The sequence below is a fragment of the Mustelus asterias genome, chromosome 9 (assembly GCF_964213995.1).
Source record: "Mustelus asterias chromosome 9, sMusAst1.hap1.1, whole genome shotgun sequence".
NCBI lineage: Eukaryota > Metazoa > Chordata > Chondrichthyes > Carcharhiniformes > Triakidae > Mustelus > Mustelus asterias.
Genome location: NC_135809.1, coordinates 108,064,139 through 108,091,711, shown reverse-complemented (window position 1 = coordinate 108,091,711; position 27,573 = coordinate 108,064,139). Strand labels below are relative to the sequence as shown.

The 27,573-nt window shown below is 42.9% G+C and overlaps 1 protein-coding gene across 2 annotated transcripts in view; it reads left to right on the top strand.

Annotated features, from left to right (window-relative positions):
• Positions 1-23,211, top strand: part of plekha7b (pleckstrin homology domain containing, family A member 7b) — a 467,762-nt gene extending 444,551 nt beyond the window's left edge. The window contains exons 24-28 of one of the 2 annotated variants that reach the window (XM_078220762.1): positions 113-262; positions 3,809-3,942; positions 4,852-4,994; positions 11,124-11,211; positions 22,293-23,211. In XM_078220762.1, coding sequence (XP_078076888.1) covers positions 113-262; positions 3,809-3,942; positions 4,852-4,994; positions 11,124-11,206 — 510 coding nt within the window. In that variant the 3' untranslated portion in view covers positions 11,207-11,211; positions 22,293-23,211. The remainder of the gene's footprint in view (positions 1-112; positions 263-3,808; positions 3,943-4,851; positions 4,995-11,123; positions 11,212-22,292) is intronic. The other variant, XM_078220764.1, reaches the window with a different exon arrangement.
• Positions 23,212-27,573: the final 4,362 nt, after the last annotated feature.

Sequence of the window (27,573 nt, the reverse complement as noted above, 5' to 3'; positions counted from 1 at the left end):
TTCTTCAAACCATTTAAACATGTATTTTTTCCTCCAGGGATGTTTCTTGTGGCTCTGCATAATGTTGCAGCATTATGTTAACAGATTGCAATTATTTCTCTGTCCTCTTTAGTGGAAACGTGAACAAGAGTTTGATTTACAGTTATTGGAAAAAGCAGTGAAAGGAGAGCAGAATAGTCCTCAGGATGGGCTGAACAAGTCGGTGCCAGTGGTGGAAGCTGATGTGGAGCCATTAGACTATGATTTGGATCTCAGCAAAGAGGTAATGATATTCCCATATATGACTGCCAATTATCTACTTGTGAAGAAAAGGAAGGAAGAACTTGCATTTATAAAGCACCATGCATAGCCTCAGGACAACCTGAACCACTTCACAGCCTGTGAGTTACTTTTGAAGTTTAGACACCATTGCAATGGAATAGAGCACAGGATCCAATTTGCACACAGCGGGATCCCAAAGAGAATAGAATGACTGGTTTGCTGAAGGATAAATGTTGATCAGCACACTGGGAGAAAATAGCACCATTGGCCCTCAGGGATCTTGGTTAACATAGAGGCCGAAAGACCGCATCTTCCTCAGGACCACAGTTCAGCTTCACCCTAGATTATGCATTCAAGTCTCTAGAGTAGGACTTGAAGCCATGACCTCCTGACTCGGAAGCAAGATGGCTACAGCTGAGCCATAGCTGAAACCTGATGTAAATTTGTATGCTAAACCAGAAACCCTGTCTTGTTGATTATAGCAGGAGTGTCTAACACTCACAGGGTGTGAATGCATGTTGGAATGATGTACAATCCATCTGATCAATTTTTCCAGTTGTAGTGTAGAAAGGTCCAGGCAAAAAGATCACAATATTCAGGATCCCCAAATGTACGGAAAATGAGAAAAGATTGCGCCATGTCATGGACTCTTACTAAACCAACCCATTCAGCCTTCTGAGGGAAGTGAGTAACCATAGCTCAAACCTCCCTGGAAATAAAGCTGTAGGGAATTTATTCACAGATAAGCAAGCAAAAACAGAATATTAACCCATTGTTATAGCCTCCCATTTATTACTCCAATCAGTGGGTCCCACCATAGGTTTGACTGCAATCCCAGCAACAGACTATGTTTTGTTGAATGTCTGATTATTTGTATCTATTCTTCTGACCCTTGACCGTATTATCAACTCTATGTTTATTAAGCCCTTTTTAAAGGAGCTTAACAGATATACTTTTTCTGGGTCTGTTCCATGTTAGCATTTGAGGGGGAAATTTAAATATTGAGGCTGCGTGCCTTCATCTTAATAGTCATTCTATTATTGACCCTGGGTGGCAGGATTTTCCGAACCGCACGAACACTTGGCAGCTAATAGAGATGAGAGGGACTGAATGTTTAGAGTCATAGAATCCCTACAATACAGAAGGAAAACATTTGGCCCATTTGGCCCACAATCCCACCCAGGCCCTATTCTCATAACCCTCATTTACCCTTCTAATCCCCCTGACACTAGGGTCAATTTAGCATGGCCAATCAACCTAACCTGCACATCTTTGGACTGTGGGAGAAAACTGGAGCACCTGGAGGCAACTCACGCAGACACTGGGAGAAAGTGTAAACTCCACACAGACGTGACCCGAGGCTGGAATTGAATCTAGGTTCCTGGTGCTGTGAGGCAGCAGTGCTAACCACTGTACCACTGTGACGCCCACTGCGTCACTGTGATGCCTATGGTGCCTTTACAGCACTACTTGTTGACCAGGAAGAGTAGGATTATTTCCATCACACCCAACAAGCTAGCTAGTAAACCAATGGCCCTTCCCCAACCTCCTGATCTCTCAGCCCCCCCTAAATACCAACAGAATTCCTGACCACCATTCAACCCTCGCTGTCCAATCCACCAATGGACCCATTCCTCCCTGTCCCCCCCCCCCCACCCATGTGTGATCCAGACTCCCCAATTCCCTATGATCGATCTCACCCCTCCACCTCCCTGCTCCCATGCCTTTCGGCCCTGGAAACAGGCTTTCCAGCCTTGAATTCTGTAGGACATTTAGGAAACTTATTTTTGGAGCGCGCCCCAGCTCCCCACCTCCACTCCCTTTCCCCAACTCTGCACAGAACCCGGTTGAAATCCAGCATCTCGTGTGGTGTTCGACTCAACGGCTTCTGTGTTTATTGAGTTTTTGATAGTGCTATCTGGGGTACATTGGGTCAACAAATAATTACTGTTATTATATCACATGAGTGATTATCTATTTAAGAGAACTTGTGAGGCTGTTAATGTTATATTTTTTAAAAAGTTAAAGCTGAAACTATTTGTAAATGTAAAGAAAATAAATCTTGGAGACCTGCCAAACATTTAATAGTGTTTGTTAAATCCAATGACTGTGCCCATGTCATAAATATAATTCATTGTGTTTTATTATCATGTTTGCTGTGTCACAGTCACCGTGTCCACAAGATTGACTTGCTGTCATAAACCTCAAAGATGCACACATGCCATTAGTGTCCTGTCACCTTATTGGATACAATGAAATATCATATTCTTTCCAAACTCCAGTACTGAGCAAAGAGTTACAGACTTTGATGTTAGCGCCAGTTCTTAGCAAGAACTTTTTCGTGGGAGCAATAACATTGTAGTTCAAATTTCTACACCAGCTCTTTCATAAAATGCATTAAAGCAGCAAACCCAATTGGCCCAATCATTATGTAATAATCTCGGACTTTTGGTCAATTGGGAGAAATAAGAAGATTGGTCTGATTTCGTGGGCGCTTGGTTTGAGATATATCCCGAACTATGTTCGCTGCAACCATCGCTCATTGCAAACGGCCTTTCAAGACTGAGATGAGGAGAATATTCTTCAAATGGCTGTTAGCATGTGGAATTCTCATTCCCAGAGAACAAGGGAGGCAAGGCATGGAATTGAATTCAAGGCAGTGTTAGATTTTTGATAGACAAGGGCATTGGGATATGTTGTGGGGAGGGTGGGAGGGGCTGTGAATTCAGGAAAGTGGAGTTTGAGACCACAACCAGATCAGCTCTGATCTTCCTGAATGGTGGAGCAGGCTTGAAGGGCTGAATGGCCTACTCCTCCCCTTCAAAAATCCTATGCTGTGTCCCTGATCCTTGATTCTAAGCTCTGCCTGATTTTAATAAAGGATTCAAGATTGTGGCGAACTAAACTAACCATATGGAGTTTTGTACCTATTTTGCTGAAGAATTCTTGCAAAGCTTTCCTTTATCCCACCTCCAGAAAAACCCTCATTCACAGAGAATTAATCCAGATGGAAGTCTGATTGGTATCACTGTCGTCAGTAGTGACCTTAGTAATCATGGGATTCCATTAATTTATTCAGTTCCAAACAGCCTGTATATGGGTGTCTTGTGTGATGTGTTATCTGTTAATTACTTGCAGATTAGTGGTTTGCCTGTGAATGCACTGTTAATACATCATGGTTGTGTTTGTTCTCATCATATAAGTGAATCTTATGCTCATCGAGTTGAGAGTTTTCCATGCAGAGGAATGGAATTCTCCCAGTTTAGTCACCTAGTATCAATATCAAGCCATTGGGCAATGTGCCTCAAAGAAGGGACACGACCAGTATGGTACTTTCCATATCATCCTTTCCAGACTGGGAACTGGAAATTATCTAAATAAATTTCATTCGGGATCCCTTCGAACCAGGAAAAGATGGAGACTTATTTCACTCAGCCAGGAAGCTAAATTTAAACCCAGGTCTAAAAGGTAAATGTTGTGTCTATCCAAGTGCACCCGTCAGTCCTCCCATCCCATGTTAATATTTTGACCCTTTATTTCTTTTCAGTTATCAAAGCCAGACATGGTTCTGATTCCTGAACGTTACATAGAAATGGAGCCCGAGGAGCCACTCACCAGTGAGGAATGCGAGGCACGGAGGCGCAAGGTGCAAAAAATCAAAAACATCCTTTCCAAGTTGAGGTACTCTCTACAAATGTTTGTGTTTCTTTGTGTATGCGTAGATTTTTAAAATATCCATTTGTGAAGATGAGCGATGTTGTAAAGAATACAAACTCTGAGTTTTAATGCAGGGCCTCACACAACAATTTTGAAGTAGGATCAATTTACTCCACAGCAATTTTCTCCTTCCCAACCTGCAATGATCACTGGACTTTAGGGTTCCTACCCTAACTGTTTGGGGTAACACAGTTGATGTAAGATGATGCAGCTGAACAGGCTCAGATGAGCAAAGTTTATCAGAGAATTAGGATCACTTCCTGCCATATTTACTGCTGTAATATTTGATTTGATTTATTATTGTCATATATATTAGTATACAGTGAAAAGTATTGTTTCTTGCATGCTACACAGACAAAGCGTACTGCTCATGGAGAAAGAAAGGAGAGAGTGCAGAATGTAGTGTTACAGTCATAGATAGGGGGTAGAGAAAGATCAACTGAATGCAAGGTAAGTCCATTCAAAAGTCAGATAGCAGCAGGGAAGATGCTGTTCTTGAGTCGGTTGATACGTGATCTCAGATTTTTGTATCTTTTTCCCGACGAAAGAAGGTGGAAGAGGGTATGTGTGTGGGGTCCTTAATTATGCTGGCTGTTTTTCCAAGGCAGCGGGAAGTGTAGACAGAGTCAATGGATGGGAGGCTGGTTTGCGTGATTGATTGGGCTACATTCATGACTTTCTGTAGTTTCTTCCTTATTCAAGAGAGCAGATAGACAGGACCTTTTGTTTCATGTTTCATTCATAACACTACTCCATCATATCAAATATTATTTCCCAGAATCTCACTCCATGTGCTGCCTGTAACAAGTCAAATGCTGTTTTATCTCTGGGTGTGTCATGCAGAATTAAGATGTGTTTTTTGTTGTGCATCAGTTATCAGAATGTGCAGCCAGGAGTTAACTACATCAGTGAGAACTCCCTAGATCTCGACTCACATCTGCAGGAACGAGAACGTATCATCACTATGTCATATGCATTAGCATCTGAGGCCTCTCAACGCAGCAAAATGGTAGCAGGTAAGTGCCATGCTTTTAAAGTCCATATTAAAATGCACAAATTGAATAAAACTCTTTTCTTTACTTCATGTCATATGTGTAACAATTGAGAAAGATGGTTTTGAGAATAGGATAAGTCTTCCCCATGCCTTGATGGAAGTGAAAGTTGGAAGCTCAGCAGCACTGGGATGCTCTTATAGAGCCACTACACTGGCTGATAATCTCATAGTAAAATCAATTCAATTTGTTATTTGATAAAACTAAACAATGGCAGAATTGTTTTTTGAAAATACAAACATAGACATGAGATGTATAGGATTCTCAGGGGGCTTGACAGGGTAGGTGCTGAGAGGTTGTTTCCCCTTGTGGGAGAGTCTGGGACCAGAGGACATAATCTCAAGAGTAAGGAGTCACCCATTTAAGACAGAGATGAGGAGGAATTGCTTCTCTCAGAGGATATTGAATCTGTGGAATTCTTTACATCAGAGGGCTGTAGAGGCTGGGTCGTTTATGTTCAAGGTTGAGATAGCCAGATTTTTAATCCTTAAAGGAATCATGGGTTCTGGGGATAAGGCAGGAAAGTGGAGTTGAGGATTATCATTTCAGATCTCATTGCATGGCGGAGCAGAACCGATGGGTTGAATGACCTATGTTTGCTCCTACATCTTGTGGTCTACTCTAAAACATAAATTGTACTGGCTGTGGTGCATGTTTATAGAATGCAGTGAAGTTCGATCGGCCAAGTCCTTATTGAATGGCAGAGCAGGCTTGAGGGGCTGAATTACCTTCTCCTGCTCCTAATTTATATGTTTGTATGTTACTGTTTTTCAGTAAGGCCTGCAAAACATTGCTCACTTTGTTCTTGTCTATCCATGTAGGTGTGCTAGGTGGCACAGTGGTTAGCACTGCTGCCTCACGGTGCCAAGGACCTGGGTTCGATCCCCAGCTTGGGTCACTGTCTGTGTGAAGTCTGCACGTTCTCCTCATGCCTGCATGGGTTTCGTCTGGGTGCTCCAGTTTCCTCCCACAGTCCGAAAGATGTGCTGGTGAGGTGCATTGGCCATGCTAAATTCTCCCTCCGTGTACCCGAACAGGTGCCAGAGTGTGGCGATTGAGGGATTTTCAGAGTAACTTCATTGCTGTGTTAATGTGAGCCTACTCGTGACACTAATAAATAAATTTAAACTAGAATGACAGCAGCTACAGTACCCTGACTAGAATGTTAAAGCAATTCCTTGAGTCTCAACTGTAGTTGAAAATGTATTTTTTCTTCTTTTAATTTGCATCACAATAAGTTGGGCGAGTGACTTGTTCCCAGTGATCTGTTAAGGGGGTAACACAAGGATATCTTTGATTGAATTGACCACGATGTTTTCCGTTCTTTACCATGAAGTGTCTAGTCTTTTAACACACTAGCTAAGAATGACAGCTCATCATTTAGAGAAATGTCAGTGCAAATCCATTTTCAAAACACAATGGGTTGAATCATGTAGCAGGTTCCCTGTAATCTCTAGCAATGTGAGTTGGAGCCAGCCAGACTGATGGGATAATGTCTCTGCTCCGCTGGCTGCGAGTATCTGTCATGAAACAAGTTTGGACAATTTCAATCCAGATCCTAATTGGACATTAGCCAAGTTCATAAAAAATTTAAATAGTTTGCGGATTTATGGAAATGTCTGGAGTTTGTTGTGGGACTGTGCTATACAGGCCCAGACAGATTTGCTGCGTTGAAGGACAACGTACAAACGCTACCAAGGTAGACACCAGAGAGAAGTTTGTTTTAGATCCGCTGATAATGGCAAGCGCTGGGCTACAGTTCCACAGGTACAAGCAGTCCTCCAAGTGACCTTTTTCCATGTGTGCCCAATTAGGATGGCAGGTTGTTTGATCTCCACCTCATCCAAAATCCACCGACGTGTGTTTCCATGAAGAATCACCTGATAGCAGGGAAATGTGGTTGACTGTTTACTTTACTCTAGCTCAGGCAGCAATACAACATTCTCACTGCTGTTGCAATTGCGCTCAGCTAATTTAGATCAAACCAAAGTGCCAGAGTAGGCTGATATATTTAGCCATTAAACCATCAGCAGAACTAAAGAGAAGCTTTATGAGCAACTAAGTAACACATTAACTCATTTTAATTTCCTCTTCGGTCCTTCACTCGTACAGTATTAACAGAACGATGTGTGAAATATGCAGTTGCATGTTCATTGCTTTTGCCGTACAAAGTGCAAACAATTCAATTTAATTTCTACACAATGATTTATGGCACTCACATGGTGTTTTAATCACCTCCAACGAAAGTGTTCCTCAGTACTTGCTAAGTATGCAGTTGATTAGACTGCAGGCCTTTTACTAGGGGTTCTGGCATCAAATCCATTACGGATTGCATGGATATATGTTCTCTCTCTCACTGCAAAGACCTAACTGAGCTGGATCAGTGTTAATCCAATTTTTCCACTCGTTATGAGTCGCCAGCACAAAACTGCTTACAGTGCTGCACTCACTAGCATGGAGTGAATTATTTTGGACGGAAAGTCCATAACGCTGGCAGAAAATGGAAACCTCAAATTGAAACAAAGTTTGGTCTACACACTGAAGATGAGGCATAGAGATGAGATAAAGTAAAACCACTTTTACCCTGTGTTTCATCTATTCACAGAATCATAAAATTCCTACAGTGCAGAAGGAGGCCATCCGGCCCATCGAATCTGCACCAACTCTCTGACAGAGTTTCCAAGCCCTCTCCCTCACCCCTGCCCTTGTAACACTACACGTTTACCATTGCTAATCCATCTAAGGGGCAATTTAGCATTGCAAATCCACCTAACCTGCACATCTTTACACTGTGGGAGGAAACTAAGATGATTGGTAGAGCAAAGTGTGCAGAGGACACTGAAAGTTTGCAAAGGGACGTAGATAGTTTGTGAGTGAGCAAGGGTCTGGCAGATGGAGTACAATGTTGGTAAATGTGAGGTCATCCATTTTGGTAGCAAGAACAGCAAAATTGGCTATTATTTAAATGGTAAAAAATTGCAGCACGCTGCTGTGCAGAGGAGCTGGGTGTCCTTGTGCATGAATCACAAAAAGTTGGTTTGCAGGTGAAGCAGGCAAATGGAATTTTGTCCTTCATTACTAGAAGCTAGAGGAGTTTAAAAACAGGGAGTTATGTTGCAGCTATATTAGGTGCTGATGAGACCACACCTGGAGTACTGTGTACAGTTTTGGTCTCCTTACTTGAAAAAGGATATACTGGCACTGGAGGTGTTGTAGAGGAGTTTCACTAGGTTCATTCCAGAATTGAGAGGGTTGGCTTATGAGGAAAGAGTATAAGTAGGTTGGGACTATACTTATTGTAATTTAGAAGAATTGGGGGTGGGGGGCAGTTCCTATAGAAACATATGAAATTATGAAGGGAATAGATAAGATAGAAGCAAAGTGGTTGTTTTCACTGGCGGGTGAAACCAGAACCAGAGGGCATAGCCTCAAAATAAGGGGGAGCAGATTTAGGACCGAGTTGAGGAGGAACCTCTTCACCCAATGGGTTGTGAATCTGTAGAATTCCCTGCCCAGTGAAGCAGTTGAGGCTACCTCATTGAATGTTTTTAAGGCAAAGATAGATTTTTGAACAGAAAAGGAATTCAGGGTTATGTTGAACAGGCGGGTGAGTGGAGCTGAGTCCACGAAAAGATCAGTCAGGATCTTATTGAATGACGGAGCAGGCTTGAGTGCCCAAGTGGCCTACTCCTGCTCCTAGTTCTTATGTTCTTAAACCGGAGCACCTGGAGGAAATCCACACAGACACTAAGAGAATGTGCAAACTCTACACAGTCAATAGCATTTCAGGGAATGTACAATATTGAATTAGGTTACAAAGGTAGCGGAAAATGTTCCCTAGGACTACGTGTAAATTACAACACTGTAAATACGTCATTCAGCCCAGCCAGCCTATGTTGCTGTTTTTCTACTGCATGAGCAGTGGTTCTGTTCTCAGGTGCCCCCTGTTCTTCTGTCTCTTTGAACCTTTTTCCTTCAACAATCTGTTTAACCTATTCTAAACATTAACACTATCATTGCTTTGAGTATTCCGCAGCTCACAACACTGCATAAAAAGGTGTCTCCTGCTCTTTCCTAAATATGTTTTATTTAATTATGTGTCAATGTCCCCTCTAGTCCCCCCTCAGCCACTAGAAACAGTACATTTCTGCATACTGTGTTCCATAACTTCTCTTCACCTCAGCAATTGTTGTATGTTGGTTGTGATCAGCTAAGGGATGGGTTCAGAGATATAGGTGACTGAACAATCACTGGTTTATTGTACTTAAGGATGTACAAGACTGCAGGTATGACTCAGTCTAAGCCATGAGCTTTCTCTAATTGGACCCTGTCATGTGATTCACTTACATCATCTTGTGGGGGTGGTACTGTTTCAGCAGTCGAATGCATTAACTCTTTCAGTCCTGAACCTCCTCACACCACAGGGGACTTATATATGGAGCCTGACTTGGCAATTGTGGTGCCACATATAGATCCCCTATTGAACTCGAATTTAATTATCTATGCCTCTTTCCACAACTCATTATTCCATCTGCTTATAAATGGCCTTATCAACTTTTGGAGATGCTTTTAATGTCTTGCAAACCTAAATCCTTCAAATATTCTTCCACATCTCCTGCTATTATCCAATTCAAAGTATAATAATTTTTAGTTCTATTTTGCTTTTAGCCGAAATGTTCCACTTTTGGCTGACATTGAATTCTATTTAAAAGCAAATTACTGAGGATGCTGGAATCTGAAACAAAAAGAGAAAACGCTGGAAAATCTCAGCAGGTCTGGCAGCATCTGTAAGGAGAGAAAAGAGCTGACGTTTTGAGTCCAGATGACCCTTTGTCAAAGCTATTCTATTTGCCACTTCTCAGCCCATTGTAAAATCGTTATGAAAAACGTTACAAAGCACTCTGTGTTTATTACTAGCTCAGTTAATTTGTTTCACACTGTTGGTCACATCAGCTCCTCTTAGCCCGTTCATCCCCTGGTTCCCCTCTGCAGTCACTGTTACATTCCTACAAAGTAAGAAGTCTCACAACACCAGGTTAAAGTCCAACAGGTCAATTTGGGAGCAAAAGCCACTTTTTGCTCCCCAAAAAAGCCACTTTTGCTACCAAATAAACCTGTTGGATTTTAACCTGGTATTGTGAGACTTCTTACTGTGTTTACCCCAGTCCAACGCCGGCATCTCCACATCATGATATTCCTACAAAGACATGCAAGTTTTGGGAGTACAGGGAATGTTGCTGTTTCTGAACCAGTGGCCAAAGTCGTCTCCAAGAGGGATGTTCAGTAAATTTCCAGCATTTCGCTTCCCTCCCCAGACCACCCGCAGCAAGCAGGAGCCAAGCCTTTATTTGGCACCTCTTCAGAGCACCAGACAGGGATTAGTAACACAGAAAAGTCTGAGATCAGATTTGCAGCCACCATTCCAAGCTGCCATGTTGCATCTCCATTGCACCACAATAAAATATATCCAATTATGGTTAGTTTAGCTGTTTAGATTTAAAAGGAATTAAGATGCAAATGCGCTTCTGCCAAGGAACAGAAACATCTCATTATTTCTGCCACTAAAATAAATTGATCCTGACCAGTGACATCTGTAAGGAAGTGCATGTGCAGGCATTGGATGAGAATGCAATTAGAATCAGTTGCTGTGCACTTTTGCTTGAGCAACCTGATGCCAAATACAGTCTACATATGAAGAATGTCCACTTGGGTATGGCACTGGAGGGTTACCTTGTGGAACTGTATCCAATGTGAATTGGCACATTCAGAAAATGTAGAAGTTCTGATGGAGGTATGAATTACTTGGGTTTTATTGCAGTTCCTATCATTTGAAACTTTCGAAAGAATATTGCCTTGTGATCACCCCGTGGTATCTTTTATTCTGTACATAAATTTTGATTACAGCTATGCGATTGTTGCATGCGGACAGAACGTCATTAAAAGAATTAATAACTTGCTACCAAAGCACAGTCTGAGAAAATGAAGAATTAAATCACAAACAGGCTGGCTAACATTGTAAAATTGCCAATGTCTTGTTGTTAACCCTTGTCTTTAACAATTTGTGCCCTTGTCTCTCTATGTGATCCCTTCCAGCTCAACAGCAAGTCCATCAGTCTTCAGCACCTTCCCCTCCTCATTCCCCTCTTAGCAATGGATTCCACTACACATTTGTCTAAGCAAAGTAAGAACTAACAGATTTTTAACCTGTTTTTTTCCTGCTTTAACTGATCCATTGTGTCAATTACGATCTTAGATTTACACTGTGCACTAACCCTGTAGCGCCTTCAATAAAATTATTTGATATTTAAGGTTAAGCCAGAAAGAGTAGTAGAGAGCACAGTATCACATTCTCAATGGTGTCATCTGTGATCCTTGTCTTGTGTGGAGTTTGTATGTTCTCCCTGTGTCTGCATGGGTTTCCTCCAGGTGCTCTGGTTTCCTCTCACAGTCCAAAGATGTCCAAGTTAGGTGGATTGGCCATGCTAAATTCTCCCTTCGTGTCCCAGGATGTGTAGGTTAGGGGGATTAGCAGGGTAAGCTTGCGGAGTTACGGGGATAGGGTGGTCGGTGGGCCTAGGTAAGATGTTCTGTCGGAGAGCTGGTGCAGACTTGATGGACTGAATGGCCTCCTTCTGCACTGCAGGAATTCTCTGATTCTATTCCAGGAATACTCAGCAGTTAATGCTATGGTCAGCCACTACAAAATGTGCTTCTTATGAAGTGAATGTGAATTTGACCCTATTATTTAGCTTCAGAAATATTCTGTAAAGCCATTGGAAAGATTTGCAACAGAGTACTAATAAAGGAGACAATATTAGTTAGTTGGGTTTGGAACTTTGGCAGAAAAAGCGTGAGAGTTTCAGAGGTACAATGACTGTAGTGATTTAAATCGAGATGAGAGAGTAAGTCAGAGGCTGGAAGTGAGAGAAGACTTTCTTGTCAGATAGTAAGGTTTTGTGTTCTGCCAGAAATGAGAGAGAAAAACCATCCTAAATATGGGAACAGTAACAAAGTCTTGAATGGATTTTGGCTTCAGATAGTTGAGAGTTGCTGATGTGTGAAAGTACAACACATTTACCAACAAGTTTCACTGTCATGATGGCTCTAAGTATATTTCAGCATGAACAAAGAACAATACAACACAGGAACAGGCTCTTCAGCCCTCCAAGCTCACGCCGCTCCCTGGTCCAAACTAGACCATTCTTTTGTATCCCTCCATTCCCACTCCGTTCATGTGGCTATCTAGATAAGTCTTAAACGTTCCCAGTGTGTCCGCCTCCACCACCTTGCCTGGGCAGCGCATTCCAGGCCCCCACCACCCTCTGTGTAAAATACGTCCTTCTGATATCCGTGTTAAACCCCCCCTCACCTTGAACCTATGACCCCTCATGAACGTCACCACCGACCTGGGAAAAAGCTTCCCACCGTTCACCCTATCTATGCCTTTCATAATTTTATACACCTCTATTAGGTTACCCCTCATCCTCCCTCTTTCCAGTGAGAACAACCCTAGTTTACCCAATCTCTCCTCATAACTAAGCCCCTCCATACCAGGCAACATCCTGGTAAACCTCCTCTGCACTCTCTAAAGCCTCCACGTCCTTCTGGTAGTGTGGCGATCAGAACTGGGCACAGTATTCCAAATGCGGCCGAACCAACGTTCTATACAACTGCAACATCAGACCCCAACTTTTATACTCTATGCCCCGTCCTATAAAGGCAAGCATGCCATATGCCTTCTTCACTACCTTCTCCACCTGTGACGTCACCTTCAAGGATCTGTGGACTTGCACACCCAGGTCCCTCTGCGTATCTACACCCTTTATGGTTCTGCCATTTATCGTATAGCTGCCCCCTACGTTAGTTCTACCAAAATGCATCACTTCGCATTTATCTGGATTGAACTCCATCTGCCATTTCTTTGCCCAAATTTCCAGCCTATCTATATCCTTCTGTAGCCTCTGACAATGTTCCTCACTATCTGCAAGTCCAGCCATTTTCGTGTCGTCCGCAAACTTACTGATCACCCCAGTTGCACCTTCTTTCAGATCGTTTATATAAATCACAAACAGCAGAGGTCCCAATACAGAGCCCTGCGGAACACCACTAGTCACAGGCATCCAGCCGGAAAAAGATCCAGAAAAAGGCCCGGAAAAAGGCAGTTGGCTAACTGCCAATTTGAAAAATTTGGGAATGGCACGGTGGTTAGCACTGTTGCCTCACAGCGTCAGGGATCTGGGTTCGATTCTGGCCTTGGGTCACTGTCTGCATGGAGTTTGCACCTTCTCCCCATTTCTGCGTGGGTTTCCTCTGGGTGCTCCGGTTTCCTCCCACAGTCCCAAAGATGTAGAGGTTGGGTTGATTGGCCATGCTAAATTGCAGCTTAGTATCAGGGGGCCTAGCAGGGTAAATGTGTGGGGTTACGGGGATAGGGCCTGGGTGGGATTATTGTCGGTGCAGGTGTAATGGACTGAATGGTCTCCTTCTGTACTGTAGGGATTCTGTGTTCTATGATTCTATGAACATTTTAGTTTTGCAGAAATTTAAGTTAATTTGTATAAGTAGTTGCCATGTCTTGCTAGATCCAAGCTTCTTATCTTTGTTACTTATGGCCTGTGGCTCTCACTATTTCTCTACAGTTTTAATTAATTTTAAACCTGGTTAACTATTGTCATAGGAACATGGAAGCAGGAGTAGGGCATTCAGCCCCTCGAGCCTGCTGTGGTTGATCATCCACTTTAAAGCCTTTTTCCCCACACTATCCCCAAGCCCCTTTATGTCATTGGTGTTTAGAAATCTGTCAATTCCTGTTTTAAACACACTCAATGACTGAACATCTGCAGCCCTCTGGAGCAGAGAATTCCAAAGATTCACAGCCTACTGAGTAAAAAAAAAATTCTTCTAATTTTGTTCCTATGTGGCTTCCCCCTGATTATGAAATTGTGAACCCTGGTTCTGGACTCCTCAACCAGGGAAAATATCTTACCTGCATCTGCCCTGTCTATCCCTTTAAGTATTTTGTAGGTTTCAATGAAATCACCTCTCATTCTTCAAAACTTTAGAGAATACAGGCCCAGTTTCTCTCTTCGCTCGTCAGAGGGTAGTCCCACCGTCCTGGGAACAAGTCTGGCGAGTCTCCCTCTTTGGCAATGATATCTTTCCTAAGGTAAGGGGACCAAAACTGCTCAGAGTGAACTCCCAAGTGTGGTTTAACCAAGGTTCTCTACAACTGAATTAAGACTTTGCTATTTCTGTACTCAAATCCTATTGTGATAAGGGTTAACAGGCCATTAGCCTTAATTCATAGAATCATAGAAACCCTACAGTGCAGAAAGAGGCCATTTGGCCCATCGAGTCTGCACCGACCACAATGCCACCCAGGACCTACCCCCATATCCCTACATTTTTACCCGCTAATCCCTCTAACCTACGCATCTCAGGACTCTAAGGGGCAATTTTTTTTTAGCATGGCCAATCAACCTAACCCGCACATCTTTGGACTGTGGGAGGAAACCGGAGCACCCGGAGGAGACCCACGCAAACACGAGGAGAATGTGCAAACTCCACACAGACAGTGACCCAAGCCGGGAATCGAACCCAGGTCCCTGGAGCTGTGAAGCAGCAGTGCTAACCACTGTGCTAGCTGCATCTGCACGTTAGCTTTCAGTGACTTATTGACAACTATACCCAGGTCCTTTTATGATCTCTTACCATTTCAGAATACTCTACACATCCATTTATCAAAGTGGATAAATTTTTTCACATTCTATTCCATCTATCATGTTCTTGCCCACTCATTCAAGTCTGTCCAAATTTTCTTGAAGCCGCATTGCATGTTCCTCACAACACACAACAACATTCCCACATAGCTTTGAGTCATTCACACATTTGGAAAGATTAAATTTGTTCCAACATCCAGATCATTGATATAAATTGGAAACAGGATGCGGGGCAAGTACTGTCGCTTGCGGTACCCCACTAGTCACAACCTGCCAACGTGAGAATGACCCTTTATTCCTACTCTCTGTTTTCTGCACTTAAGAGCAGGCATAGAGCAGCTGCAATTTCAATGGAATAATATTCTTACCATAAAACAATTCCATGTTGTTCACTCTGGCGCAAGAATAAAAAATTAGGGTGGCACAGTGGTTGGCACCGCTGCCTCTCAACACCAAGGACCTGAGTTCGATTCCAGCCTTGGGTCACTTCTTCTGTATGGAGTTTGCTCATTCTCCCTGTTTCAGTGTGGGTTTCCTTCGGGTGCTCTGGTTTCCTCCCACAGCCCAAGGATGTGCAGGTTAGGTGGATTGGCCATGCTAAATTGTCCCTTAGTGTCTCAAGATGTGTAGGATAGGGAGATTAGCAGGGTAAATATGTGGGGTTCTGGTGATGGGGCCTAGGTAAGATGCTCTTTCGAAGAGCTGGTGCAGACTCAATGGGCCAAATGGCCTCCTCTGCACTGTAGGGATTCTATGAAAATGCAGGCTCTGAGTTCTTTGTTTTCAGTTGTCACTTGACACTGAACCAGTTCTGCTTCAACCCCCTGTACCTTCAACTTAGCTCCTGCCCCTTCTCAACTGTAGGAAGGGAGGAGACTGCTGGCCAGCCTACAAAACAATAAGTGAGAGGGAAAACCTTTGACAAGTTGTTTTGCATGTTATTTCCTTTCCCTTTTAATTCCCTCGGCACTTAACACCTGAGGACATGCAAACGGGGACAACCTCCTCTCAAAGCTCTGCCAGGATTCTGTGGCAGACTGAATGAGGATAGCACAGGGTGACGTTTCCCCTGAGTTCATCCTTGCTGTTGAGGAAGTGCTTTTTCAGATTGAGATTTAAAGCCATTGGACTTTAACACCGTTTCCCTGTGCCCCCACCTCCCCCATCCCTGCAGCTAAAATGTTGAGGGGGAGAACCCACCCATGATCCCCATGGCTGCCTTGCAACAATTTAACAGAGATTGGTGCTAATTGCTTTAAAACTAGGCTTCTGCCCCTATCTCAAGCAGAGACAGTGGAGTAATGGTAATGTCACTGGGCGAGGAACCCAGAGACCCAAGCTAATGCTCTGGGGACATGAGTTTAAATCCCACCACTTGTAGAATTTGAATTTAGTTAATAAGTCTGGAACATAAAGCTAGTCTTAGTAATGGTGACCACAAAACTATCAGCAATTGTTGTACAAATCCATCCGGTTCACTAATGTCCTTTAGGGAAAGAAATCTGCTGTCCTTACCTAGTCTGGCCGACGTGTGACTCCAAAGCCACAACGATGTGGTTAACTCTTAGCTGCCCTCTGAAATGATTTAGCAAGCCACTCAGTTCAAGGGCAATTTGGGATGGGCAATACATGCTGACCTTGCCAGCGACGCCCATAACCCGTAAGAGAACAAAGAAAAATCTTGGAGGAAGTCTGCCTTTGAGAGCCAACTGGATGGCTAGAGATTGTTGGCCACTGCTGGGACTACTGGCAGACATACCTGGGCTGCTCAGTATGGTAAGTCTGGGGTTGAGGTTCTTGGCAAATGGGATGGGGGAATGGGGGTGAGGTTCAGGAGACTGGGGGGGCATGGTTTAAGGTGAGGAATGACCTTGTGGGAGCATGTCTCCTATTTCCCAGCTAAGGAGTCCGTGCTTCCCGCATGACATGGGCCTCCCCCACCATGGGTAACATACTGGCGGCAGTTTGAAGCCCTTAAGTGGCCATTAATTGGGGGAAATCGATGTCCGGGAAGGCCAACTGCTGGATTTTACATGTCCCACCCTCTTGCTGGTGGAGGGAGGGTAAAAATCCTGCCCCTAGTGTTGGGAGTACAGAGTATTTTTACTTTCTGAAGCATGGAAAGTGAGTCAACAAAGAAATCTGGCATCACTCGAACCCAGTATCAACACCCCACAACAGCTAAATACATCAATGTAAAATACAGGAAAGTATTAAGTTATGAACAGACAGACAAGTTGCTGGGGGTGAGGGAGCTATTTGCCCACTAAAGCCTATTCTGCCAGCACATCTACTATCTAATCATGACTTGTTTGTAAATAATACAACAGTAGTATTTGAATAGTAATAATTTTGTTTCTTTTGCTATTTTCTTGGCCTACATTTGAGCAACAAATTGGGTTTAGCTCATCCATGCCATTTAATAGTATTTGAAGTTCCAACCCTGACTTAATTACATCTTTATTGAACATTTTCTTTAATCTATACACTGAGGAACAGACTTGCTGTTCATTTTGTAAAGTTTATAATGTTGCTTGTTACAATAATGAAAACTGAACATGAAATGTCTCACCGTTTAATGTTATCCCAGCAATTAAAGAAAGAAAAAGCAAGTCAATATCATGTCATGTGTTTCAGAGACGATGTCTGCATGAACAGTCAACAGTTAAAAGTTAACACTGCAATGAAGTTACTGTTAAAATCCCTGACTCGCCATACTCTGGCACCTGTTCAGGTACACTGAGGGAGAATTTAGTATGGCCAATGCACCTAACTAACACGTCTTTCAGACTGTGGGAGGAAACTGGAGAACCCAGGGGAAACCCACACAGACACGAGGGGAATGTGCAGACTCCGCACAGACAGTGACCCAAGCCGGGAATTGAACCCGGTTCCCTGGCACTGTGAAACAGAGTGCTAGCCACTGTGCCACCGTGTCGCCCACAACTTTAAGCCCTGGGTATTCAGAAATCGAATTGAATTCTTCAAAGCAGCTAAGAATGTTTAATCATTGCAATGCAAAGGGAAGTTTAAACCAGCCAGGTTTCTGCTCTTTAAATGATGCATAGGATGAAAGTCTGAGCTAATTTACAATTAGATGTTTGTACACTCAGAAGTTCAGTTTTTAAAGGTAAAGTTCAGTAACAGCGCCATCTGGTGATTATTGAACAAAATAACACTGCACCAAATATCTTCCTATATATAGTATTCTACAATATATACAAATTTACACACAGTAGAGTTAGTTGATTCTCTTAATTGAAAGTAGGAAGCACCTACTCAGCTTTAAAATGGATTCTAGTGTAAAACAATGACATTTGTGTTCATAAAAAGGTCTTGTGGCAGTTGCTGAAGGAATTTCACGTCATTGGGATATCAGTCTAAGAATGAAGAGCATTCAGAACAGATAACCAAATATTGCTTCATGTCAAATAGACAAAGGTTTTACCTATCATTAAAAACCATAATCGGAGGGAGTTTGGATTATAGGAAAGCCATAAGAAAATGAGTAGCATTTGGTTGAATAGCCAGGAAAAAATGGCAAAGTTCGTTGCATTTTGTAAAATGCCTCTGTAATAATGCTATAATCCTTTTCTAAATGTTTAATTTAATACTCTTTTATATTAATGAAGTGTCAGAATCTCAAACTGTGGTTAAATGAATGGGATATACCTAGTAGAAAAGGCACTCTGTTCAGTTGCTGATCTCTGCTGAATTAGCTTATCAAAGCCTGAAGTGATGTGACAACTGTCCACCATTACACTCGGCTCAAAGGTTCAAAACACTGCAGGGTTTTTAGCCCTGATGATTATTTGAGACAGGGGTTGATAGATATTTTGAAGTTTTGTTTAGTAACCTTTGGGAACCAGGACATTACTTATGTGGAATTTTATTATAGGAGATTAGGCAAGTAATATAGACATCCTAATCCGGATTTTCATCTTTGAGGCGGGAATTGTGAATTTCACAATGTCACTCTCCTGACTCCTGCCTTGTAGTGCCCGGCTATGCTATTTTCATGGTCTGGACAGGCTGGAATCATGGCCATCGCCCTCGGAACTGGGCCCAATGAGGGAACGAAGGCGAGCAGATATTGAAGCAGGCAGGTTAGAATGTCTGCCTCTGTTCACAAGGATACCAACCCATTTCTGAGCATGATTGTTAGGCACCCTCGCTCTCACCCCACCCAACCCTCATTTTTCTCCCCATTCCTCATATTCTCCCCATATGCTCTCACTTAATATCTGCTATGGACAATCATGAACCATATAATAACATTGAGGAAGTCTTTGTGATATTCATGAAGCTGTCAAAAATAAACAACTGTTGAAAACCTCTTCAAAAATCCTTAATTTCTTAAATGTTCATAAAACTGTCAAACAAACACAGCCATTAAAAAAACCTCTACAGAAAACGTAATCATATTAACTACTCCTAAAGCTGTCAATGAGAATGAAGCTCGCAGTCCCCTTCACAGATTATCAACAACCCTGCTAAAATGAATCCTTCAGTAGATTTGAAGCTCAGACAAGCATTCATTATTAGACTCCATTGCACAGCTGTGTCAACAAAGCTGTCAGAGGTTAATATATTAAATCTTTGAACCTTTAATGGTCAGAGGTTAATATATTAAATCTTTGAACCTTTAATGTTGCCTGGTATGGAGGGGAGATCCTATGAGGAGAGGCTGAGGAATTTGGGATTGTTTTCACTGGAAAGGCGGCGGCTAAGAGGGGATCTTATTAAAACATATAAGATGATTAGAGGTTTAGATAGGGTGGATAGTGATAGCCTTTTTCCTCTGATGGAGAAATCCAGCACGAGGGGGCATGGCTTTAAATTGAGGGGGGGTAGTTATAGAACCGATGTCAGGGGTAGGTTCTTTACCCAGAGGGTGGTGAGGGATTGGAATGCCCTGCCAGCATCAGTAGTAAATGCGCCTAGTTTGGGGGCGTTTAAGAGATCCGTAGATAGGTTCATGGACGAAAAGAAATTGGTTTAGGTTGGAGGGTCACAGTTTTTTTTTTTTTTTTTTAACTGGTCGGTGCAACATCGTGGGCCGAAGGGCCTGTTCTGCGCTGTAATGTTCTATGTTCTATGTTCTATCTCTTCTACAGCTTCAAAGGCGTAACTGATTGCTCCTTGTATAATAAACACAGAAAAGGCTGGAATTACTCAATAGGTCAGACAGCATCTGTGTGGAGAAAAAGAATTAATGATTCAGGTTGATGACCTTTCATCAGAATTGGGAAAAATTAGAACTGTAATAAGTTTTAAGCAAATAAAAGTGGGGCGGGAGGGCATCAGCAAATGGGAATTTCTGAGATCAAGTGGAAAACAGGAGGTATTAAATAACAGAAAATTTGACGGTATAGGCAATGGGACAGATAAACAAAGAAAAGATATGTTTAGAGTAGGTGTGAATGGCAGAATGTTGAACTGCTGCTGTCTGAAAGTAGAAATAAGGGAGGAACAAGACTAAAGCCAGAACCTGCAGAGAAAAGACTGTCAATAAAAGAAGCCAGCTATCTGTTCACCTATTTCAAAGACTCAACAGATTGATGGACTGTCAGTCAAAGGAGCAATTAAATCAGTGGGAAAATATTAGCACATTAAAATCTGAATTTCAATAATGTAGAAGAACACTTTATCCACTTGATAAAATGCTTCGATGCACCTGAGCACTTTCACAATGCTTACCAATTTAAACATTACCTACCTTTTCTAAATAAAGCCTTATCATTAATTACTGTATTAAAAGCATATTTATCTTACCGTATACCATTGCATAATGGCATGTGGAGTTGTCAACACTTTTAAACTTGCCTGTTAAAAGATTCCCAACTCCAGGACAGGCTTCTCCCATGTTCATGACCCCACAATGTGCCAGGAACCAAAAGAGACCTGACTTCATGGAAATAGTGAGGGGTGGGGTGAGGGGAGTCTCAAATGTCCATTCCAATAGAGTAAGCAAGGGCAGGATTGCTTTGTGCAGGCTCATTACCTGCACCCTTATCCCATTGCTACGAACGTCCGATGCTGAGAATGTGGGTGGGGATCCCAGAACCTGGTCCCGCCTGCCATTTTTTAATTCCTGCCAGCTTCCATTTGACCTGGATGGAGGTATGAATATCCAGCCCTTAAATGCAGAAAAGGCTGGAACTAATGAAACAGGGCAGTCAGGATCAGTAGGGAGAAAAGGAGTTAATGATTCAGGTTGATGACCTTTCATCAGAATTGGGAATAATTAGAAATGTAATAGGTTTTAAGCGAATAAAAGTGCTGAGGGGAGGGGGGTCAGCAAATGGGAATTGCTGAGATCAGGTGGAAAACAAGAGAGGTTAAATAACAGAAGATTTGACAGTGCAAGTAATGGGACAGATAAAGAAAAGATATGTCTAGAGTAGGTGGAATGGCAGAATGATGAACTGCTGCCGTCTGAAAATAGAAATGAGGGAAGAACAAAACTAAAGCCAGAACCTGCAGAGAAAACATACACACTGGGGTGACGAATACAGCCTGAAATTATTGAACTCAACGTCAAGGAATCATAGAATAGAATCAAAGAATCCCTACAGTACAGAAGGAGGTCATTCAGCCATCAAACCTGCAGCAACAACAAACCCACCCAGGCCCCGCAACCCCACATATTTACCCTAGCTAGTCCCCCTGACGAGGGGCAATTTAGCATGGCCAATCCACCTAACCTGCACATCTTTGGAGCGTGGAAGGAAACCAGAGAACCCAGTGGAAACCCAAGCAGACACTGGGAGAATGTGCACAGAGAACACAGACAGTGGCCGAAGGCTGAAATTGAACCTCTGACTCTGGTGCTCTGAGATAGCAGTGCTAACCACTGTGCGGCCCTCAAATTACCAAGTGCTTAATTGAAAGATGAGGTTCTAATCCTCAATCTTACATATAAGCTTTGTTGGATCACTGCATGAGGCCATGGATGGAGAGGTCAGCATGAGAGCAAGGTAAGGAATTAAAATGACAGGTGACGGGAAGCTCAGAGTCTCGCTTAGGGATTCAGCAGAGATGTTGTGCAAGTTGTTCATCTTAACTGTGTTTGGCCTTCCCCATGCAGGGCAACCTGGATTGTGAGCATTGGATGCAATATACTCAAATGAAAGAAATGCATGTAAACAGCTTTTTCCACCTGGTAGGAGTATTTGGGGTCTTGGATAGTGAGGAGAAAGAAAGGTTAATAGGGCAGGTGTTGCATCTCCTGAACTTGCACAGCAAGCTATCCTGGCAAAGGGAGCGGGTCACAGAGGGACTGAGGAATGGAGCATGGTGTCGCAGGGGGAATGATCCTTCAGAATGCTGAAAGTGGAGGCGAGGGAAGGATGTGTTTGGTGGTGGCATCACACTGGAGATGGTGTAAATATATACTTTGAACGGTGGGAGTACAGCAAGTGATGGGCTGTGCAATGTTTCTTTTTCCTATGTTTCTTCTTGAACAAATTTATTACATTGTTTTAAGTGACCGACGAGGTGAGGCTCGCTCACAAATTATTTCTGCTTTGCCCCAATCTAGCCAAAGCCCTGGCTGAACACTGAAAATGAAAGAGGAGCCAAGAATCGGACGATGAAAAGAATATTGCAAGAAACCTGCAAAGCTGATCTGATGGCGGGCAACACTGTTGTGTTTAACCTGTACTAACCAGCCAGAAATGAAACTAATTTCACCAATTTGCTTTTTGTACTAGACAATACAAAAAAAAAACACATTTTCTATGGTGGGTAACAGAGCAGGATTGTAATGAATCACTGGATTGAGTATTTAAAAGGGAAGCTATTTTTCTAAAAACCTAAAGCATACAGAAACATTCACGGTGAAAGTTTGGTGACTCTGATATTAGAAACTAAAGTTTTTCTTAACACAAGCAGAAGTGTGTGAAGTAGGTTTAATTTTTTAAAGAAACGTATATATGGTATTGCACTTTATACACATACCATGAAAAGCTGATTTGCTGCATTTTAGAATCAGAATGTATTACAATAGATTTATACAAAACACACAATTATTCAGAGCAATTTTGCAGTGTTGTGAAATTTGTGTTTAATTTTATTAGCCTGTTTCCAGCTGCAATGTTATATTGTATTCCAATGGTGGCTACAAATACTTCCGAAGAAGAAAAGGACCAATTCCCTGGTCTCTCATAATTTACCTTAAAGTACTGATCTATTTTTGAATCTGAAATTAAAATGTGATATTCCTACCATTTTTGGATCACTTATAAAATGAATTTATTTTGTCTGACTCGAGCACTGCCAGAATGAATTTTATTGCCAAAACCAAATGGATTCACGGTCATTTCTGCATGGACACTTGAAAGCCGAAGAGCACAATGAAAAGATATTTCGAAAGATGTGAAGAAGGGAGCGTTGACACGTTTTTTGGAATTTGCAGGGGGAAAAGGTTGCATATGTGTAAATATTAAACAGAAAAATTCAACAACAAGATGCTGTGTTTCATTTCATTAGACCAAATGCATATATGAATAAATTTGATTTGGTGATGGTTCAGAATCTTTTTTTCAAATGAAGTGGGAGTTAGCCTTTGCTATCGAGCAACAAGTTGATCTACTAACAGAATCATAGAATCCCTACAGTGCAGAAAGAGGCCATTTGGCCTGTCAAGCCAGCACCCACAACAATCCCATCCTGGCCCCGTCCCCATAACTCCACGTATTTATCCTGTTTACCTACACATCTTAGGACACTAAGGGGCAGTTTAGCATAGCTAATTAACCTAAACTGTACATCTCTGGACCTGTGGGAGGAAATCGGAGCGCCCAAAGGAAACCCATGCAGACACACGGAGAATGTGCTAATTCCACGCAGATAGTGACCCAAGGCTGGAATTGAACCTGGGTCCCTGGCGCTGTGAGAACATAAGAAATGGGAGCAGGAGTAGGCCATCTAGCCCCTTGAGCCTGCCCCACTATTCAATAAGATCATGGCTGATCTGAAGTGGATCAGTTCCACTTACCCGCCTGATTCCCTATAACCCCTAATTCCCTTACCGATCAGGAATCCATCTATCCATGATTTAAACATATTCAACAAGGTAGCCTCCACCACTTCAGTGGGCAGAGAATTCCAGAGATTCACCACCCTCTGAGAGAAGAAGTTCCTCCTCAACTCTGTCCTAAAGTGACCCCCCTTTATTTTGAGGCTGTGCCCTCTAGTTCTAGCTTCCTTTCTAAGTGGAAAGAATCTCTCCCACCTTTACCCTATCCAGCCCCTTCATTATCTTATAGGTCTCTATAAGATCCCCCCTCAGCCTTCTAAATTCCAACGAGTACAAACCCAATCTGCTCAGTCTCTCCTCATAATCAACACCCCTCATCTCTGGTATCAACTCGGTGAATCTTCTCTGCACTCCCTCCAAGGCCAATATATCCTTCCGCAAATAAGGGGACCAATATTGCACACAGTATTCCAGCTTCAGTGAGGCAGCAGTGCTAACCACTGTACCACCATGTCGCCCTACAGTGAGCCATACAAAACAGGAAACGCCAGGTCTGTGTTCGGTTTCCTCGGCGTAACAAAGTTATGGGTGGCACAGTGGTTAGCACTACTGCCTCTGTGCCAGGGACCCGGGTTCAATTACCAGCTTGGGTCACTATGTGGAATCTGCACACATTCTCCCGTATCTGCGTGGGTTTCCTCCCACGGTCTGAAAGACGTGTTGGTGATGGGGAAGGTTTTTCATTGCAGCCTTGCACTGCTGCACCATCAATCATTTTAAGTTTTTAAGTTTATTTATTAGTGTCACAAGTAGGCTTACATTAACAATGCAATGAAGTTACTGTGTAAATATGCTAGTTGCCACACTCTGGCACCTGTTCGATACATAGAGAGAATTCAGCATAGCCACTGCACCTAACCAGCATGTCTTTCGGACTGTGGGACGAAACTGGAGCAGCTGGAGGAAACCCATGCAGACACAGGGAGAATGTGCAAACTCCACACAGTCAGTGACCCAAGCTGGGTATCCAACCTGGGTCCCTGGTGCTATGAGGCAGCAGTGCTAACCACTTGGCACCATGCATTGAGACATTTGAATATTACAAGGAATATAAGTGAACCTTGTGTCAGTATTCAGTGTTACTTCAATATTAATCCAAAGTCCAGTCTTTATCGTTCATAAGGGCTAAAGGGACAATCCTTTAAAACAGAGATGAGGAGGAATTTCTTCAGCCAGAGAGTGGTGAATCTGTGGAACTCTTTGCCGCAGAAGGCTGTGAAGGCCAGGTCATTGAGTGTCTTTAAGATAGAGATAGATAGGGTCTTGATTAATAAGGGGATCAGAGGCTATGGGGAAAAGGCGGGAGAATGGGGATGAGAAAAATATCAGCCATGATTGAATGGTGGAGCAGACTCGATGGGCCGAGTGGCCTAATTCTGCTCCTATGTCTTGTGAATGCCCGCCTCCTGCTCCTATCATCTATGTTTCTAGAAAGTTGATCTTTTAGGCATGTTTCTTGCTTTTCTTGCCCCATCATTCTCAATGCCCCTGAAAGGCTAATTCTTCTGCCATTCAATCATTCCTGTCATTTCTCTATCACAGACGTTTTGGCCTTGTCCCACCCACCCCTGACTCGAACCTATTCCATTGATAGCTTTATCCTGGTACCGATGAAAGGTTACAGTACACACACTCTTTATAGATTGTGTTTTTCCAGCATTTTGTGTTTATATTTCAGAAAAGATATCCACAGTTTTCTGGTTTTCAAGCGTCAATAGTAAACAGCCTTGCATCAAGCACTTAACAGTTGAGCAATGCACACTTACATTGCTGACAATACAAAGCTAGGTGGCAAACTTAGATTCATTACGCTCGGTCGCTTTGTCTATGTAGTTAATACAGATTATAAACAACCCAAGGTCCCAGCGCTGATTCTTGTAGCACTCCATCAGTTACAGCTTGCCACCTTGGAAATAGTCTGTTTATCCCTACTCTCGGCTCCATGTCCATTAGCCAATTCTATATTCATGTTAACACATTACCCCCAATTCCATCTTGCATTTTAACCTTTTGTGTGGCACCTCATCAAATGCCTTCTGGAAATCCAAGCATAGTGTTGATGGGAGTGATGTATTTGATGTGTTCTGTATGAACATTAGCATAACTTTTGATAAAGTTCCTAATGGCAGACTGACGAAGAAAGTAAGGGCCCATGTGATTCAAGGCAAAGTGGCACATTGGATCCAAAATTGGCTGGGAGACAGGAAGTGGACGATGATGGGAGAGGGATATTTCTGTGACTGGAGGTCTGTTTCCAGTGGGGTTCCACAGGGCTCAATGTTGGGGTCCTTGCTATTTGTGCTGTACCTTAATGATTTGGACTTAAATATAGAACGTATGATCAAGAAGTTCTTGGTCACACAAAAATTGGTAGAATGATAAATAATGAGGAAGATAGCCGTAGACTGCAGGAGGATATCAACAGGCTGGTTAGATGGGCAAAGCAGTGGCAAATGGGATACAACCTGGAAAAGTGTGAGGTAATGCGCTTGGGAAGGGCTAACAAAGCAAAGGATTACACTACACATGGTAGAACCCTGGAAAGTACAGAAGACAGTACTGTGCACTTGGAGTGCAGATCCACAAATCACCATAGGTGGCAGGGCAGGTGGATAAGGTGGTTAAAAAAGCAAGTGTCCCATGTGCCTTTTTAATTAACCACCGCATATAATGCAAGAACAGGGAGCTTATGTGGCTGTTTAGGCCACACCTAGAGTACTGCGTGCTGTTCTAGTCACCACAGGGAACATAGTTTTAAGGGAAATGGTAGAAGGCTAAGAGGGGATTATGAGAGTCTGGAACTCTATGTCTGAAAAGATGGTTGAATTAGGAACTTTTTAAACTTCATTTTTACGGGCTGTGGGCGTCACTAGCTGGGCCAGCATTTGTTGCCTCTAATGTCCGCCATTTCAGAGGGCATTTGAGAGTCAACATCACTGTGGATCTGGAGTCACATGTAGGCCAGACCAGGTAAGGATGGCAGATTTCCTTCCCTAAAGGACATTAGTGAACCAAATGAGTTTCTTATGATAATCAACAATGGTTTCATTTTAATTCCAGATTTTTATTGAATTCAAATTTCACCATCTGCCGTGGTAGGATTTGAACCCGGGTTCCAGAGCTTCGTGAGCTCTGACGCAGGCTCATCCTACCTCAAAAGGTTGGCTCTATTCGCTCTCCAGAGATGCCATCAGACCTGCTGAGATTTTCCAGCATTTTCTGTTTTTGTTTCCCAGAGCATTACCCTAGGCCTCTGGGTTACCAGTCCAGTCCAGTCCAGGGGCAGCATGGTAGCACACTGGTTAGCACTGCTGCTTCACAGTTCCAGGGACCTGAGTTCGATTCCCGGCTTGGGTCACTGTCTGTGTGGAGTTTGCACATTCTCCTCGTGTCTGCGTGGGTTTCCTCCCACAGTCCAAAGATGTGCGGGTTAGGTTGATTGGCCATGCTAAAATTGCCCCTTAGTGTCCTGAGATGCACAGGTTAGTGAGTTTAGCGGGTAAATGTGTAGGGATATAGGGGTAGGGCCTGGGTGGGATTGTGGTCGGTGCAGACTTGATGGGCCAGATGGCCTCTTTCTGCATTGTAGGGTTTCTGTGATTCTGTGATAATACCACTATGCCACTGCCTCCCTCTTATAACATAAGAAGTATTTAGGTACTCACTTTCGCTGCCATAACCTCCAGGGTTATGGGCCAACCATTGAAAAATGGGATAAGTGTAGTCAAATGTTGACTGGTGTGGACATGATGGGCTGAATGACCTCCTGTGCCGAAAATGT